Genomic DNA, 19,126 nt, shown 5'->3' on the forward strand with positions numbered 1-19,126 from the left:
CTTCCTTTAGAAAGGAACAAGCCTTGGCAAATGGGACATGGCTGGGGATGGCCAGGTGACTGCTCCTGCAGAGCTGGAAGGTGACTTTGGCCAGCAGGCTAAGGCCTCACTGCCAGGACCTTCACCATCAATGATGTGCGCTTCTCTTTTTTCTTTTATTTATTTATTTATTTATTTATTTATTTATTATTATTATACTTTAAGTTCTAGGGTGATGTGCGCTTCTCTAGATATCCAGTTCCAAAGTGCTTCATGGGCAGCGACTTCTGCCTTGATTATGAACATTAAGAAATAAAAACAAGTGCAGATTCCACTCGACTTGCGTTTTGCCTTCAGAAGGCAGGCTCAGTGTACTGGAACCCTAGTCAGCCCCAAAAGCTTTAAAGGCACAACAACAGCTGACCCAGAGTCTAGGAGCACCAAATGAAACATACTGAAGGGAGCGGGGAACTGCTTGTCCTTTATTCTACCTATTGATGGAGCGCCTGTTATACGCTGGGCAGGGTGCTTGGCGTGGTGGTTACCAGCATGGAGAGGATATGCCCCCAGGGATGCTCTTCAGAATTGGGTGCTTGAATTAGCCCAGAATATACACAGCAGGCCCCTCTCTCGTGTGTGGGCTAGGGGTTCTGCAGCCCCTGGGTGCCCTCCCGGCCCACCACCCGCCGGCCTCCCCTCACTCTGGGCTCTTACCCAGGTATGCGCCATGGTTCTTGAGCTCCTCGGGGAACTCTTTCAGGTAGGACTCACGGAGAGGAATGACCTTGCCGGCACTCGTCTCCTTTAGCACAGCTCCGTTCCAGTCATAGGCACCAACAGCTCCCAGCAGAACCCCATCCTAGCATTGGGGAGGGGACACACATCAGCACCTGTCCTCATGGGCCTGTTGCCAGGAGCCACATCAGGTCCTGTGACCAGTGACGCCCCTGACAGCCACCTCAGGCACCTTCTCCTGGGTACATTATTTAGCAGCCTAACTTCTGGCTGGGACTCTTGGCTTTTGAATGAGCCAAGGAGACTTTTTTGCCCCTTTCCATCCTTAGGACAAAATGGGTCAAACTGATCCCAAGGACAGGAACTTAGGGAAAAAGGAATGTTCTAGAAACAAACTGTAAATCCAGGACCAAACCTCCATCCCTCCTTGGGCTTCAAAACCCTCTAGGGACTCTCTCGCCACTGTCCACTCCTTCTGACATTTATTGAAAGAGGGAAAGGGCCTCCTGCACTTGCCCTTCTTCAGTATTTCTTTGCCGTGTCAGAGTTGCTTCCCTGCATGTAAATCCTACTCCTTGGTTTCTTCAGCAAACATTCACTGAGGTCCCCTTTGTGCCAGGCACTGGTTTGGTGCCAGGGATATTGTCCCCCGCCCTCAGCCACGCCCCACGCTCCCCACCACAGAGCTTGAGGATATGAAAAAAAATACTCAAACAAACACACAGTTGCAAACTGTGATCAGTGCAATCAAGAAAAACCACGGTGAGGCTGAATCTAGATTGAGATGGGGGTCAGGAAAAGTCTTCAAGGTTGTTATGTTTAACCGTGCACCTGAAAGATGGGTAGGACCAGAAAGAAAGAAGAACTGGAGAAAAGGGCCAGGAACAGCCTGTGCAGAGGCCCTGAGGCTGGAGAGAGTGCAGAGCCTTTGTTCCTAAGGAACTGAATGCTGTTCAATGGGGCTGGAGCACCTTGACATGAGGCTGGGCAGATAAGCCAGGGCCACCTTCATGACAGCCAGCACCCAAGGCACTGGTGCTTGGGCTTGTTTGTCAGGGCTTGGAGGGTCTTGTTCTACCCACCAGTTGTAGGACAAAGGGAAGCTGCAATGCTTGGACAGGAAGACAGGAAACTCTGGCTCCTTGAGGGGAAGTTTCCAGGTTACTGATCCCATAGCCCTTTCTTGAAGACTGAGTCCACTCACCCTCTCTCTTGTGTACCCCCGATCCCCTGCTTCAGCAAGCCACGTAACTAGTGGGTACAGGCAGACAAACAGCCAGCACTTGGAAGAGGAAGGAAAATGACTAGGGACAATGAGGGGCCCAAGGAAGGTGGTGGAAGCAGGGAAGGGCTGCCTTTTGGGTTACGTTGGTGATTACAGGGGTGGGGGCAGACTGTCTGGATCCCAGCTTTGGGCTTTCAAAACACAGGCTGGTAAAGTCACCACTGTCTCCCATGGAGCCTTCCCTGAGCCTGGCTGTCTGGGTGAACTTGAGATTCCCACCACTTTACAGAGTCAAGCTGATCTTATCAAAGGGTTAACATATCCTAACCCTCCAGAGGTAGAACTGACTGTTCAGACAGAATGTTTTTACAGCTATAAATAAGCTGGTCTTGGGAGAGTCAATGTGCTTGGTTATGTTTCACATTGCACTTTCTAATTAGCCTTCTTCCTCCTACTCTGTGCTCGAGCCTCAGCCTAGGAGGCTCTGACAGTCTGTCTGGGCCAGGACGGAAGCCAGGAACTCACATATTCGCTGTCCACAAAGTCACCGCCAACATTCCTGCACGTGGGGTGTGCTCTATTCTTTGTGGAATACTTTCTCACCCGGCTGCCCATTTGGGCCCAGAGGCCCTGTGAAAGGGAAGGGCAGATGTTCAGTATCTGCACTTGACAAATGAGCCGTTGAGGTTCAGAGGGGGAAGGGACTTGCCCAAGGTCACACAGCAAGTCAGAGGCAGGGCTGGGGCTTTGACCAGACAGGTGAGTAGGGCCGAGAAGAAAACATCTATCTGTTTCCCCAAAGCCTGCTGTGGGTCCTGCTTTCCATTTTCCACCTGAACCCTCCTGAGGGAGCAGCGCACTATTTGGGGTCTGACTTTCTTCCTTCCTGTCCTCCCTCTCTCTGCCTGCTGAGTCCAAGTTTGTAACTGCCGACCAGGCTTCTGTGCTTCATGGACAGGCCTTTGAAGATGAATTTCTGGCTCTGCAGATGACAGGGAGCCTCTGTGATGTACTGAGAAGGGCTGGCTTGGCCCAGCGGCCAGGGATTCAGCCGGGGAGACCCCTCACACTGACTCTCCTCGTGGGAGCTTGGGGAATTCCGTCCTGACTTTTGGGTTTGGCAACACTGGGCCAGGCAATTGCTTACAGTCTCCCACCTCATCCCGTTTTGACCCTGGCAGCAGCTGCAGTCTTGGGCCTGCAGTGGGAGGCCCTTTCCTGAGCGTGAATTTGTTGTAGCCAGGGGGAGTCTTCTGAGGATGGGGACACTGTGAGGAGCGGTCAGGTGAAGGCCACCGAAGCAAGCCTCAGTATGTCACAATCTCTTCCCAGCTGGGGAAGCCCAGACATTTTGAGTTTAGAAAAATCTAGAAGGGTGGGGAAAAAGAAGAGAAGGGACCAAATCCTTAATAGGGGGAGCCGGGCATGTGGGCCCAGCTGGCAAACGAACAGTGGGCATTCCCAGGAAGAACCGTGTCCCCCGCTCCACAGGCCTGGCACGGGCTTCCTGTTTTATAGCCTCCTTTCCCATCTGAGGCCACCTGGGCTCCCACCAGATATTACCAAGGTGTGCCTGGGTGGCCTTGCACAAGGGGACCTTCCCCACAAGCTGATATTCCTGGCGTTCTGTGCAGACATGAGGTCGCAGGCTTGGCAGCCATCAGAAGGTCCGAGGCCACACCGTGCCTTCCCAAAGGACATTGTAGCTCTAGCACCTGCAGTGTGTGTAGCTCCCACCACCAGACCCTGCCAGCTCAGCTCTCAGCTGCCCTCTGACCTGGCCTCTGAGGTAGTCTTGCCTTCCCAGCTGAGCTGCATGCTCCCAGGGTGTGTGACCATATCTCTCAAAGCTCTGTGTTCTGGTCAGTCCATGTCTAAGCCAGGGTTGGACCACAGCCCCGGCAGTGAAGGCAGCATGGTCTAGGGCAGTGCTGCTCAACGGGGGCAGTTTTGTGCCCTAGGTGATATTTGGTTGTTACAGCTGGGGGTGGTGGTGGGGGTGCTATTGGCGTCTAGTGGGTGGAGGCTAGAGATGCTGCTAACCATCCTACAATGCAAAAGATGGTCCCTTATGGCTGATGTCACTAGGGCAGAGGTGGAGGATCCCTGGCCCGGTGGTGAGAGCAGGAAGGAGCTCTGGAGTCAGAGGTTTCTGAGTTCCACTTCTAGCTCAGAGCTTCTAGCTGTGTGACCCTGTTCTCTCTCTCTCTCTCTCTCTCTCTCTCTCTCTCTCTCAACCTTGAGTTCCTCAGCTGTAAAACAGTTCTGTTGTGAGAATCAGCATTTTTAATTCTTAGCAGGGTGCTTGGCAGCCAGTGAGTACTTGGGACACGGTAGCTTTTCTCGTTTATGAATCCATCTGTAAGCGTCTCCTGGGTGGTCGGGAGTCGAAGAATCAGGTGTCACAGTCATGTTTGTCACTGCGGTAGCGTGTGAGAAGTGCTCTGATTGAGTCAGGGACTGGCTACTTTGGCAGTCTCAGGAGCAGGTGAACAACTGAGACGGGGGGGAGTGCATAGTGGGGTTAGAAAAGGCTTTTAAGAAAATCTTACTTGATTTATTAGTATGTCTCAAAATGAACACTTCCAGTTCCAAGCCTTGCTTCGATTTCACAAATATTCTTCAGACATCTACTGAGACAAGCTCAGAGAGGGCAAATGATTTTTCTGAGCCCACACTGCCAGGCAGTGCTTCTCTCTTGCCCAGCAGTCATGGAATTAGGATACTAGGTGCCAGCAATTCTTCCTTTTAGCTCTTTTTGGCTTTTGGGAGGTAAGACTGTGGAGCCAGGTGGAGGCAGTTGCTGGTGGTGCTGTGGGCTGGTGTGATGGGAGACCCCCTAAAGGACACCGAGGCTGTCCTCCTCCCCAAACTCCGGAGAGTCTGAGTCAGAGTGGCTGTAGAGGGGTGAGGCTCTGTTCCCAAGAGCCCCTTCTAAGGCACATACACCATTTGGAGGGTGGATTATGCTTTCACTAATTGCTTGGACTCTTAGAAGGCTTGTTTCAACAAGCTTGAAGTGGGCCCGAGGAAGGGATGAATGGCCAGGAGGCTTGTGGGCAAGAAAGGCCCAGAAACAGGCCCTCTGCCTTTCTGTGGAGGAGGGGCCCTCACCAAGTGCAGTGCTGGAATCCGGCAGCTAGGGTGAGCAGAAGCGGCCGTGGGGACCAGGGCGCAGTACACTGACTGCTCATTCCCCATCAGAGAGTTGGCTGCTGCCTGTCAGAGGCCCTGGGAAAGAGGCCCAGGAGTGGGCACTAGGGCACAGCCTGAGGACGTGGGGCCAGGCTTAGGAGGATCCGAATGAACCAGAAATGATTCCTGCTACCAGGAGTCAATTTGCAAACCGTTGGGACCAGCGTGGCAGAGGACCTCAGCCGCTGTGTCCTGGACTGCTGGGGAGAGGGCCAGGAGACCATCTTGACGGCCTGCCCAGCCTGGCAGGTGGAGGGGTCTATTGTTTAGGTCTAGGGGGGACAGGAGGGGTTTACAGCTTCCACAGGTCAACCCCTCAATTCACCATTATTCATCAGTTTATCTCATTTTTTGTTGAATCAGATATGCAAAACCAGTTCAAATGCGAAACCCTTAGGGAAGATTACACGTCTAAAGCTTCAGTCACTAAGAACCTTAGCGAATAGCCAATACCCTTCATTGTCTAGATCTCAATCCCAGGAGGGCCTGTGAGATGAGCAGGGGCTGAAGAGGCAGGAGGGTGGCTCAGGTAGCTCAACTGGGAATGTTTATATCTCCAGATGGGGACTAGACTCTAAGACTCTGTAATCCCATGGGCCTTGAGGGGAAGATGTGGAAGGAGAAAGAGGACTGCAAATAATTGATGCGCGTGAGTGACGGTGTGCAGAGGACCCCTCCCACACAGGGCTCAGCTAGACCGGACCTGTTTCAAAACAGAACCGAGCACTGGCCCTGTTAGGTCATCATGTGCAGGGTCAGTGACCTCCCCTTTAGGTACAAGAGAAAAAGGATCTCTTCCCATCTCGGGTGAGTCACCAAGGTTTTTGTGTAGACAGGATCTACCCTGATAAAACTGCTTCCCTCTGTAAACTTTTGGAGTTAGGGCAGATTTAGGATTCTAGTGTAGGAAGGCGGATGCAAAATCCCTCCAGCTGAGCCCTGTGAGGGAGGGGTCCTCTGCACACCATCACCCATGCGCATCAATTATTTGTAGTCCTCTTTCTCCCTCTGCATCTTCCCCTCAAGGCCTGTGGCATTATAGAGTATTAGAGTCTAGTCCCCCTCTGGAGGTGTGAATCCCTTCTGCCAGCTTTCTGGCAGATTCTTGCAGCTCCTGCTTGATTACCCGGCTTGACAGGTAGTTCACTACCTCAGCAGACAGCCAGCACTAATGGAAGCCACTCTGGCTCTTAGTGACTTTTGCGTTCATTTCCAAATGCTAATGGAAGCGTTAGCTTAAAAATCCATTCTAAAGTTTGACCAGGGATCCACAGCTAGCCTTCCTGATGGTAATTTTTGGAATACTTTCTTTCCCCTTTCTGCAAATCAAGACTAGAGTTTCCAGCTCCACGGGTTTTCCCAATGACTCGGACGTTTTGCCTTCAGCCCGGAATGTAATGTTTTGGGGACTTGGACTCTGTGGGTGTCAGGTGATGTCTTGGGGTCTCCCCTCTACCCTGGGCTCCAGTCCTTTCTCTCTCCTGTTGCTTTTACCCTTGCTAATTCAGAGACTGATTTCCTTGCTCATTGAGACAGCAGCAAACCAAGAAAGGAGGAGCCGGGCCTTTCTTCTGCCATCTGAGAATGTTCTACTAGGGATGTCTCCTTCTACTAGAACTAAATAGACCTGGGGAAGCCTCAGGCTCCTTCAGTATCTTTTTGGGCAGCAGCTGTTTGAGACCATCTGTGGCACTTCTGGCAGGGAGGAAGCCTGGGGGCTTGCCTGGGAGACAGACATACTCAGGGCAAAGTGGAAAGGCTGGACCCAATAGCATTGTGGACACACACATTGCTCCCTGATCCCCAGGGAGGCCTAACTGACCCTCAGAGCTGAGGAGTTGGACTCCTGGGGACAGGATGGCTGTGGCCTATCATGGTGGCATCAGCAGCCTGGCACTGAAAGACCTCTGTGCTCTAAAATAGCCACCCAGTGGCCAGTCACAGCGCCAGTCAGCCCATCATGCTTGCACCATTCCTGTGCATTTGAAAGGTTTTTTTGCTTTCGTTTTTAATACTAAAGAGTCTCAGATTCAAATGTGATTGTCGTCTCTTTTAAAGTCCAATTAGATGAAAATGTCAGGGGTGATGGAAGAACTAGGGTATATGGGAGAGGCAAGCTGGGCCCCTCTGCCTGGGGAACAGAGAAGTTGAGCATGTGTGCAAGGGCTTGCACATGACAGTCATGACCTTGACTTGACCGAAGTCACGTGCTGGGGCTGTGAGCTCCTGGGTCTCCCCACTCTGGAAGCTGGGGAACCTGTTGATCCTGCAAGGATCACCTTGCTCAACACTGAATTGCTTGGGCCACTTTCAAGGCTCCGCTCAAGCTTCCCTGAGTCCCTGAAGCCCATCTTAATGTTCTCTTCTTTTTAGATTCCACGATTCCTAGACATACACAGATCATGATTTTAGAAGCAGGACAGTGAAATTATTTAAGAGTTTTTCTCCCCAGCTAGGCTATGAACAGCTGTCAGCTGAAATGTTTCTTTAATGTACCTGGTACAGAGCCTGACACACATGAAGATACTAAAAAAAAGTCTGTAGAATGGACAAAGGAAACACTGGGACATTCATTTTCTCTTCTGTCCGCAACACCAGGGCTGATCTCTGAGCTGTGCCAGAATGTCGCACGGTGTGTGTCCACAATGCCCTCTATTCTCCTGCTTACTGCTACCCAGGACTGCTGAGATCTGTGTCCTTTAGGGGCTGCTCGAGTGCCAAGCCCTCCCGGATCTTTCCCTGACCATCCCTTCTTTGAGCAGAGGCCCTTCCTTCTGTACTACCCTGATCACATTGCTTTGGTTAACATTAGGCATGACCATGTCTCCCCCCATCCCCCGCATTGAGCAGGGGGTCTTCACAGGGGATCTTCGGATGGGGGGCCTTCAGGTGTTGTACACTTTTACCTAGGAGGCATCTATAGTTTCTTTCATCCTACTCTCAAAGCTAAGAAATGCCATTCAGGATTGTTTGCAAGTTGACTCCTGGTGGCAAGAATCATTTCTGGGTCCTTTTGGCACTTTAGTGGCATTTAACAAATGCTTGTTAGATTTAATTAAATTGCATTTCCTTGTTGCATTCTCTAATCAGCTCTGACCTCAGAGTCTGGAGACCAGGACTGGTCCTGCCAGAGCACATGACTCTGCCGGCCCCCATGTGAACCGATGCTCTCACCTCTCTGTGCTGGGCTCTTTACCCTGGGACTCTGAGCACCTTGAGGGCCGGACTCCCGCCTCTGATTCTCCTGGCATCAGGCTCAGGACCCAGCACAGAGAAGGCACTGAAAAGAGTGGCTGATCCAGCCACCTAAAACGGGATAACTATCATCACCTGCCATCCTTGTAGGGCTGTTCTGGCATGAAATGAGGTGCAGGAATTTCCTGGGAAAGTTTAAACCGCTGTGCACATGTAACAGGGCTGTTATTAGGACAGGGCAGCTACATTTACATCTTGCTGTTACTCAAGACAGTGGGCATGAAACTGTCCAGATGCAGCTCAGAAAAGTCTGAGTGTGAGTGGCATGTCCGTCCATCTGCCGGCTGCATGTCAGGCATGTGTCCCCCTCCCCTCCAGTTTGGAAGTTCTGACTCAGACCCCCGGAGATTCCCTCTCACGGAACAGCTGCTTGGTCTAGAGGAAAGAGCATGAGACTAATATTTTTCTCACGAATTTTACTCCAGCAGGTCACTTAACCTTCTCATGCCTCCAATTCTTTATGTGTAAACTATGAACAAGGAATCCTCCCCTATTCGTCTCACCGAGGAGTTAGGAGAGGGCAATGGGAGGATGACAATGACATATAACTAGGATGCACTAACGGGCTTTCTCTGGTAAATTAGGAGGAATAAGTACACTCTCACAGTGCCAGCCCAGGCAGAACACACACACGCACACACGCACATGCACACACATGCACCTGGCTGTACAAAGCACACCCACGGGAGCACGTATCGATACTGACAGACGTAGTTGGTATGTTTTCCCACGTGGCAATCCTGGGCAGGACTCTACAGCACATTAAGCATATTCACAGACATGGGTTCTTCTGTACCCCTTGCAATCCTGGGAGGCTCCAGCCCCTTCTTATGAAGCAGCACCAGGTGAAGCACACAAGCACACAGAGGGGGAGTGATGCAGAGCCCCAGCTGTCACATGTTGCTTGTGACACCACACCCCTCTCTCTGTGGGCCAGCCCTCCCACAGGACCTCTGCAATCTGACACAGCACCCGCACAGTGGGGGTGCCCGTGAGTCACATGCCAGAGCACAGCTGGAACATCAGGATACCCTCCCAACACTGACATGGGGACAAGCCCTGGCGTGTGCAGGCCTCCTCGGGCACTGGAACTATCCGAGGCACGTGCCATTGGCTTTGCCACCTGCCCTAGATTTTGCACAAGGCTCTCTGGACTGAATGGGAAGGTGCACCCCGCACCTCACAGGTGAAATTATGGGATTATTAACTGTAATCCATTCACTTCTAAAGAGGGCTTAAGACGATATAAATAGGTGGAAGACCTCGATTCCCCTCTTCCAGCCCACAGAAGATGGGAGGCCGAGAGACCCTAAGAAAGAGAGAAAGCGAGAAGAGCCAGCCCATCTGTGAAGGTGGATGGCAGATCTAGAGAGCTAGAAAGGGAAAGTGCATGCCCTGAGAGACAGAGGCGGGGCTCTCTGCGGGGACCTCCACCGAGTACCTCCACCACGTGCGAGGAAAAGCCTGTCTGTGACATCTCCAGCCCAAAGGAGGTCTCGTTCTTGTTGGTGCCTACAACAGAATGACAGAGAGATGTCAGCTCCGTGCCCAATCACTTAGCTCCAGACAGAGCTGCCGCTCAACCCACAGCTCCTGCTTCCTTGGGGCATCATTAGGAGGTGGGGCTCTCTTTCAAGGGGGGCTCTGAAGCTGAGGCCAGTAGGGTGCCAGGCTCCTCAGCCCTCCCCAGCACTCTGTGCGGTGGGGAGCACCACACACCTTCCAGGTGCCCGTGTGGGTTGTTACTGGTAGCCCACTTACTTCTGAAAAGGGCTCGGGACAAATTATATTACAGGGCATGCATACTGTAAGACTGCTAAAATTGGGGGGAAAGCAAGCAAAAGTGCACAGAAATAGTGTGCGTTTTTGGCAAGAAATGGAATTTCCCACTTTGTTCATTCCTTTTATTCACTAGCTTTGGTTCCAGATGCCTTTGGATGGACCTCAAACATCAAATCCACCCTCAGAGGGAGGTCTGTCGCCACTGCAGATTTGCGTAAGAAATCCCATGAGTGCTGAAAGCCTCTCCGCACGGAGGGGCTCCCTGAACACATCATTGGAACCAATGTTCTCATCATCCAAGGCGACCATTTTGAGGAGAAATACACAGATTTGGATATTTGAGTTCTGGAGTGGGTGTCAAAGCTCACGTCCATACTTTACATTCATCTGCCCTTGTTTACGAGGGCCATTTTAGTCTCTTTTCATGTGTCTGTGGCTCGTCATTCCCAATGCACTGCAGACTTCTCAGGCTTTACATGGCCTTCTATTTCTTTTTATAATCCTCCCATATGCCCAAAGCCCGATATTGGAAGGGCCCACTATAGCAATGGTGGAAATGAAATTCGTGCAAATCAAATCAAAAACGGAGCTTAAATCATGAGGAGAGAGGCAATCTGAAGGACTCTGCCAAAAATAAAGAATGCTTTTGGTGGAGTGGAAGCAGTTGGCATATAGGGATTAAGGGTTTCAGAATATGGAGTCAGACTCTGCCAGGTACAAGCTAGGGTTGCCTGATGCAACATAGGATGCCCAATTAAAACTGAATTTCAGGCAACAAGTAAGTTTTAACCTAAGCCTACCACACCCATTGTATTTTATTTTTGCGAAATTTGGCAACCTAGTTCAAAGCCCACCACCGTCCCAAGCTGTGAGATCTTTGGCAGGTCACTGAACTCCTTTGAGTGTCAGTTCTCCCAGCGGTAAAAATGACAGCATTAGCAAAGTAACGTTTCAGCATTGTTCATAAAACGCACAGCCTCACGTCCGGCACGGAGTAATACTCAGTTGTTGGAATTTATGACTTATTTATTTTTGGGGACAGGGTCTGGCTCTGTTGCCCAGGCTGGAGTGCAGTGGCATGATCTCAGCTCACTGCAACCTCAACCTCCCAGGCTCAAGTGATCCTCCCACCTCAGCTTCCCAAGTAGCTAGGACTACAGGCACACACCACCACACCTAGCTAATTTTTGTAAATTTTTTTTGAAGAGATGAGGTTTTGCCTTGTTGCTCAAGCTGGTCTTGAACTCCTGAACTGAAGCAATTCACTCACCTTGTCCTCCCAAAGTGCTGGGATTACAGGCGTGAGTCACCACGCCTGGCCTGGCATTTATTTTTATGGAAGACTTTTGCTAAGCCATTCCGTTTTATGGGATTGGGTTGTGCTCTGTGGAGTTTACCTGATAGAAGCCCAGGAGAGAGTGGATCCCCTCTTAGCATGCATTGCTCACCTTCCAGGCTGAAGATTCTGTCCCCCAGGGCATCGACAATGTCCTTCAAGGCAGCCTCATCAGTGACATTGAAGAAGTGCTTATCATCGGGGTCACTGGCGATGTATTTGATTTCATTTAGAAAAGTTTCTGGATTGATGCCCCTGCGGTTGTAGTAGCCCAGGACCTGCCAGGGAACAGGGGCAGGAACCACAAACCAGAACATAGCACAGACATTCCCATACACCACACGGCCTAGACCCCGGGGACCCCAGGGTGGGCTGGAGCCAGGGCCGGTAGCCATGAGAGTTCCTCGTGATGCCATTTGTGTGCGGAATGGACTCTCCTTTAGGCACAAGATAAAGCCTTTGTGCTAAGCTAGGGTCTGGGAGCTGAGAGGTTTGGAGGTGTGTTCTAGTTTTCTGAGGTTCCAGACCCTCCCTGGCAATGGATAGCGGGGCAACCCAAACCCACAGCTTTTGTGGATAGGCCAGAGCAGTGCAGAAAGATTCTCAACTTGTTGTTTAGAAGATGAAATGGGAGGCTCTTTTGAGGGCCTGGACACTTGTGATACTGCCTGGAACTAGTCCCTTGGAGTCCCCGGGGATTTGATGGCAAAGCCTCTAAGAGACCATCAGCAGCCCTTGGGCGGGCCAGGACTTACGGCCACCGCATATCTTGTTACGTTGTCTCTCTCGCTTTGCTGGATCACCTTCTCCAGGTCTGGGCTGTCGTGGGACTCTCCATCTGTGATGACAATCATCACTTTCTTGGCCCCTTTCCTTCCGCCCTTCTGGAAAGCCTCTGAGCTGGAAGCCAAGCGCAGGGGCAGGGTCATGAGAAAGAAGTGGGATTGGGGCAGCCCCTGATGCTCCTGCAGAGAGGCGGCCACAGAAACCAGGACTAAGTGCCCCTTGGGCAACCCAACAGTTGCCAGGACCTCAAACCAAAAAAGTAGCTGGATTGAGATGGCCAGAGCTACTCTTTCACCAGCTGCTCAGAAGGTTCTTAGATCTGTTGTCTTTAAATGAAATGTTGAAAAGCTCCTTTGGAGTCCTGACCTTGCTGTTTTGGGCAGGCCAAAGGGATGAGGTGCACCTGGGAGGGGAGTTCAGGGCAGGTGACAACCTTTAGAGGCATTAAGTCAGTGGTTCACAACTCCAGCTGCTCACTGGTATCTTGTGGAGCGAGCCTTTAAAACCTGTTGGCCGGGTGCGGTTGCTCACGCCTGTAATCCTAGCACTTTGCGAGCCCAAGGTGAGGGGATGATCTGAGGTTGGGAGTTCGAGACCAGCCTGACTAACATGGCAAAACCCTGCCTCTACTAGAAATACAAAACTTAGCCGGGTGTGTTGGCATGTGCCTGTAATCCCAACTACTCGGGAGGCTGAGGATTAAAATTGCTTGAACCCGGGAGGCGGAGGTTGCAGTGAGCCGAGATCACACTACTGCACTCCAGCCTGGGCGACAGTAAGACTCTGTCTCAAAACAAACAAACAAACAGACAAACAAAAACTGTTGATGCCCCAGCCTCAGCCAGACCCCTGAAATTGGAATCTCTGGGATGGTGGCCTGGATATTAGTATTTTTATTTGTTTATTTATTTTTAATTGAGACAGAGTCTCCCTCTGTTGCCCAGGCTAGAGTGCAGTGGCACAATCTCAGCTCACTGCAACCTCTTCCTCCCAGGTTCAAGCGATTCTCGTGCCTCAGTCTCCTAAGTAGCTGGGATTAGAGGCCTGTGCCACCACACTTGGCTAATTTTTGTATTTTTAATAGAGATGGGGTTTTGCCATGTTGGCCAGTCTGGTCTCGAACTCCTGGCCTCAAGTGATCCGCCCGCCTCTGCCTCCCAAAGTGCTGGGATTACAGCTGTGAGCCACCGTGCCGGGCTGGCACCAGTATTTTATAACGTTCTGGTGAGCATCCAGAGCTGAGACTCACTTTCCTTCGTACTGAAAACAGGATGTGCCAGGGTGACTCGGCATCCAGACAACACTGACCCATAAAATACGTGCGATGAGGCCTGACAGAGCTCTGGCTTCCTCACAAGGATTGCTTTGATTCTATTTTGGGAAACATTAAATATCAAATCCATGACAAATATTTCTCTTTCTCACTTTTTATTTTGTTTTCAGTATCCGGAGCATGAGCTCAGCCCACCTATCAGGCAATCCAGCCCAGGGGACAGCAGGGCTGGCACCTCGACCGTCAACCTGGCAGACAGGCTCTTGTAGCGGGCCATCGGGCTACGAAGTGTGAAAAACTGGCTCCCAAATCACCATTGGCTTTTAGTGTCCCTGTGGCCTGCCTTCCTTCAGACCATGAGGTTCTGAGGGGTATAGACATGGTCTCACTGAGGAGTCTGGCCCAGAAGTTATAATTTGCCAATAAGGATCTAAAAATAAATGTTAAACTCTTAGACTCTGAGGTTATTCCTCATGAGTCTGACCCACAGCAAGGCAGGACAGGCCACAGATTTAAGCTCTGTAGTGACAGGTTAAAGAGCCACATGGCTTTGGTATCGCGGGTATCTCTTCTTACATAGCACACTGAGGAACGGATGCATATGATTTAGGAGTTGAGGAATTTGCAAAAGCTGAAATAAATTAGTTTAGAACATCTTCAAACTACCAGCAAAGAGAAAAAACATCCGCCATTCTCTTAGCAGTGCTCCAATATGCTGGATATGTTGCCTTAAAAAACCCACTAATTTTAGTATGTGCTGTGGACTGAAGCCTGCAGAAGCATGTGCCACATGACGAGAGCAGATTTTGAACTCAAGCTCAACCCAGTAGCAGGAGAACTCTGCTATTTTTTCCAGGGAGATTCTAGATGCTTCTGTGACTGCATGGAAGGGCCAGGCCCAGGAATAAAATGCCCTGCAAAAAAGCATGGCAGGAGCAAAACATGTTTTATTATATATGGAGCCAAGAAAATTGTCAGGATCATATTTCCATAGAGTGGAATAGTGTGAATGTCATATGAATCTGTAATCGTGTGAATATCAGCATGAATCATCAGATTTTAAATTGTGATTTTGCACTGGGAAAGGGACTTGGATTTGTTCATTTGTAAATTAGATTATACATTCCTTGAGAGCAGTGAGAGCTGTATACTAACAACAGGCTCCATGGGCCTAGAAACCAGAGTGGCCCATGGAGATTGAGGCCACGTCATAACTTGTTTCTGCTCAAAACCTGCACAGGTTCCTCTTTCTCTCGGGGAAAGCCCAGGTTCTGACAACAGCTCCCTAAGCCCTCTGAAATCTGGCCCATTTCCTCTCTTAGCCTCTGGTCCTGCTTACTCACCCCCACCTACACTGGACTCTTCGATGGTCTGGAGTCCTCAGGCACACCAAACCTTTGAGCTGTTCCCTCCCAGCCATCTGCTTGCCAACAACTCCCTCAACTCCTTTCAAATCTCCAGTCAAAGGTCATCCGTCAGGGAAGCCTTTCCTCACCGCCCTGTTCATGCTGATTCTGTACCTGCCCTCTGCAACTGCTCCACTCCCCCTACCACACTTCATTCTCCCCATAACTTTCATCTCCTTCTACTATGCTATGTAATTTATTTATTTGTTTATTGTCTGCCTCTCTCTCTAGAATGTCGGCTCACGAGGGCACAGTATTTGTACCTATGTTGTTCACTGATCTAGCCCTGGTGCCTAAAATAGTGAGAGGCACATAGTAGATGCTCAATAAAGTGTTATGTGGCCAAAGGTAGAATCACACCACGTTGTTCAGGGGCCCTCTCCACTTCCCTGCTGTACATAGCTGCCAGGCTCATTTTCTTAACGTGTATATCTGGTGATTACACTCTACTACTCAAGAACCTGCTATGGCCACCCATGCTGGTTTTAACTACAACATCATCACTCTCACCATCTTTACATGGCTCACTTCCCACCAACATGAACCCCTTGCTGTGGTCAAGAGGAGTGCATCTCTGAATGCAAATGTTCCTTGACTTTCCCTCTCCTCTGCTGGCGTCAGGGTGGAATGTCTTGTGTGGCACATCTTCTGTTCACCTGTTTTTGTTGGAATCCCAGGGTCTTCCCAGGACAGGTGCAGTGCCGCCTCCTCCTGGCAGTTCTCCTTGGCCCCTCCATGGGGGCCTCTCCCTCTCTCATCCTCACTGAGTCAGGGTTAGGGTGAACACTTGTCACAGCCCTCCCATCAGACTGTGAGCTGCCACAGCCAGGACCCACAGGTTATCGATATCTTTATAAGCCCTCATGTTCATGGCCTGAATCTTTGCCCTTTCGAAGGAGCGTAGGAAAAATAAATGCATTAAGAATAAACTGAGTGAGGACAGAAAACCTTTCACCTTAAAAGGCACCAGCTGTAGTTTGGGACTTGAATTTGGCAAGTTGGGAAGATCAGAATTTCGACCTTCATTTGAGGTGAAGATTGCAACCTCAGCAGTGCTCATGAGTCAGGGATGGTTCAAACTACCTGGTGAGTCACACACAAATAATTGACCTGAGGTTGGTGAGTTGTAAAGTCAGGTCCAAATAGTGGGTTTTATTCCTGTATAAGTCAGTTAGCTTCACACTGAGAAAGTGAGTGCTGGTGGTTATGGGCTGCCTTCCTTGCCCCAGTCATTTCACAAGGGCCTGCTGGAGTCTCAGGTCTCACCCCGAAAAAGGCAAAACAAAAGCAGAAAAATGGACCATTCCTTGTAAGGATGAATAAGAGAGCCACCTTCACATGGAGAAATGCTCCTTTAGGAAAAGCTTGAGTGAGTTTTATCAGCAAACAGAAACACGCTAGTTGAGCAATGACTTAATTGTAAAGAGTTATGAGGTTGGAAAAATCTTAATCTTTTGAGCACATGAAATCACGATACTACTGAATAGTTCTTTTTTTCTTTTCTTTCTTTTTTTTTTTTTGAGATAGGGTCTGGCTCTGTTGCCTAGGTGGAGTGCAGTGGTGTGATCTTGGCTCACTGTAGCCTTTGCTTCCTGGGCTCAAGTGATTCTCCCACTTCAGCCTCCTGAATAGTTAGGACTACAAGCATGCACCACCATGCCTGGCTAATTTTTGTATTTTTTTTAGTAGAGACGAGGGCTCATGGTTTTGCCTAGGCTGGTCTCAAACTTATGGGCTCAAGTAATCCTCCCACCTCAGCCTCCCAAACTGCTGAGATTACAGGTCTGAGCCACTGCACCTGGCCTCAATAGCTCTTACATTGTGGATTTTTTAAAAACACATCAGCTAACCCTACATAAGGTGGGATCATAAGGTAACAGGTCTGTGGTCTCAACAAATGTAGCAGAACTCGTATTTATAGGTGTAACATTTAGATATTTAAAATCTAAATGCCTTTGACACAGTCATCTTATGAGTTTAGGTCTTAGCTCAAGAGATCTGTGGCATTGCCTTTAAAATTGGCTAATTTCAGTGGGGGGATGACCACCATGTTTTGAGCAACAACATTACTGGAATAAGCATGCAGACTTTGCACGGACAACATCTAGGGATAACATTTATCTGGATGAGTGAGTTCTGGTGTGATTTTATTTTATTTTATTTTTTATTTTTTTGAGGCAGAGTCTTGCTCTGTCACCAGGCTGGAATGCAGTGGCACCATCTTGGTTCACTGCAACCTCCGCCTCCTGGGTTTAAGCAATTCTCCTGCCTCAGCTTCCCAAGTAGCTGGACTACAGATGCATGCCACCATGCCTGGCTAATTTTTGTGTGTGTATTTTAGTAGAGATGGGGTTTTACCATGTTGCCCAGGCTGGTCTCAAACTCCTGAGCTCAGGCAATCTGCCTGCCCTGGCCTCCCAAAGTGCTAGGATTACAGGTATGAGCCACACGCCTGGCCAAGTTCTGGTGTGATTTTTAAGGAATCAGCCTCACTACTCTACAGTCTCAGGTGTCAGATTTGACTGCGTTCTTTCTACTCCATTGATGACTAACTCTCCATAAGAAGACCCCACCCTCACAGAACCTACTTCTTATAGAGTGTCTGTGGCAGAAGCTATTTTTCAAAGTTGGCTGCAACAATATCCCCCATCCTAAATGCTCTTCTGCAAAATGACCTCACTATTCATCCATCAAGGCAGAACCAAATTCCCTTCCCCTTGAATCTGGGCTAGGCTCAGTCACTTGCCCAACTAATAGGATGTGGCAGAAGTCATATTCTGGGACTTCGAGACCAGGTTACAGGCAGTCTCCCAGGTCCTGCCTGGGTCTCTTGGAAAGCTCACTCTTGGGATGCTCTCTCTAAAACTCCAGTTGCCATGCCACAAGGAAACCAAGCCACATGGCCACATGTGGGTGCTCAGGTCACCAGTCCCAGCTGAGCTCTCAGCCAACAGCCAGCAACAACTGCCAGTCACGTGAGAACCTTTAGATGACAGCAGATCCAGGTGACACCAGACTGCAACCACCTGAGAGGACCCAAGAGAAAACCAACCAGCTGAGCCCAGCCAAACCCCAGAATTTTGAGGAATTAAGAAATTATTGTCTCAAGGTACTAAATTTTATGGTAGTGTGTTACATGGCAATAGATAACTATAATTCTTCTACTTTTTTTTTTACCGTGCAAATTCGATGCCAAATGCTGTCCGGGTCTCTGTTCCTCCTCTCTGCTCAATGTGGCTGGCAGCTTCCACCACATCTTTTACAGACCTGTAGTCATTGAGGTGAAACTCATGCACCACATCTTCTCCATACTGCACAACTCCAACCTGCAAGGTAGAGGAGAGGGCAACAGAACATTTTGATCCCCTGAAACTTAGAATTTGAGAGTGAGGATCCCCGGGAGTTTCTGTGTGATAATTCAGGAGGCAGGAGGGCTGAGGACCTTTGCAAGAAAGTAACCACAGCCAAAGGGAAGTAGGTTCTGCAAAGTTCTGGGAACGAATGGGCAGCTTGATGGCACAAGAAGGGGTGCATATAGAGAATGGAGACTTTGTGATTGAAAGAAAGGCCCAACAATTATACTTCTTTCTTAGGAAAACAAAAGCGGAGCAGAGAATCTAAGTACAAAATATTACGAACAGTGTGGGTGGAAGGTCACAGTGTTTACCGAACTCCAAAACTGAGGTTACTTAAAACTTGTTAGAGAAGAGGTTCTTTTGTCCCCATGGATGATAAAATAATGACAATATTAATAGCTTCAAAATAAACAAAAAGCTTCAAGACCTATGGTAGGAATAGAACGATGAAACGTTCCTATTGGATGAGCCCACAGAGTTTATTTGGCACATGTGCCCTTCTAATGCTGGATTTTCACCCATGATACCCTAAAGGATGATCTTCTGGTGGTGGGGAACTCATTACTTCATGAGAAAGTCCACTCCCTTTTTAACAGCCCTAATTGTTGCAAATAATTTCTTAGATTGACTTGAAATCTGCCATCTAATAACTTCTAGTCATTAGTCCTCACTCAGGCAGAATAAAAGGGAATGAATCTACCTCTGCTTTAGCCAGGCAGCATTTCAGATATATGAACCTAGCAGCCCTTACCTCCTCTCCTGCCATCTTCCCTCCACGATCTATATGTCTAATTCTCC

The 19,126-nt window shown here is 49.5% G+C and overlaps 1 protein-coding gene across 1 annotated transcript in view; it reads right to left on the reverse strand.

The window, feature by feature from the left end:
• Positions 1-19,126, reverse strand: part of ITGA11 (integrin subunit alpha 11) — a 135,160-nt gene that overhangs the window by 39,695 nt on the left and 76,339 nt on the right. The window contains 5 exon segments of the mRNA XM_050796269.1: positions 694-838; positions 9,831-9,901; positions 11,620-11,785; positions 12,263-12,407; positions 18,150-18,298. Coding sequence (XP_050652226.1) covers positions 694-838; positions 9,831-9,901; positions 11,620-11,785; positions 12,263-12,407; positions 18,150-18,298 — 676 coding nt within the window.

The sequence above is a fragment of the Macaca thibetana genome, chromosome 7 (assembly GCF_024542745.1).
Source record: "Macaca thibetana thibetana isolate TM-01 chromosome 7, ASM2454274v1, whole genome shotgun sequence".
NCBI classification, from domain to species: Eukaryota; Metazoa; Chordata; class Mammalia; order Primates; family Cercopithecidae; genus Macaca; species Macaca thibetana.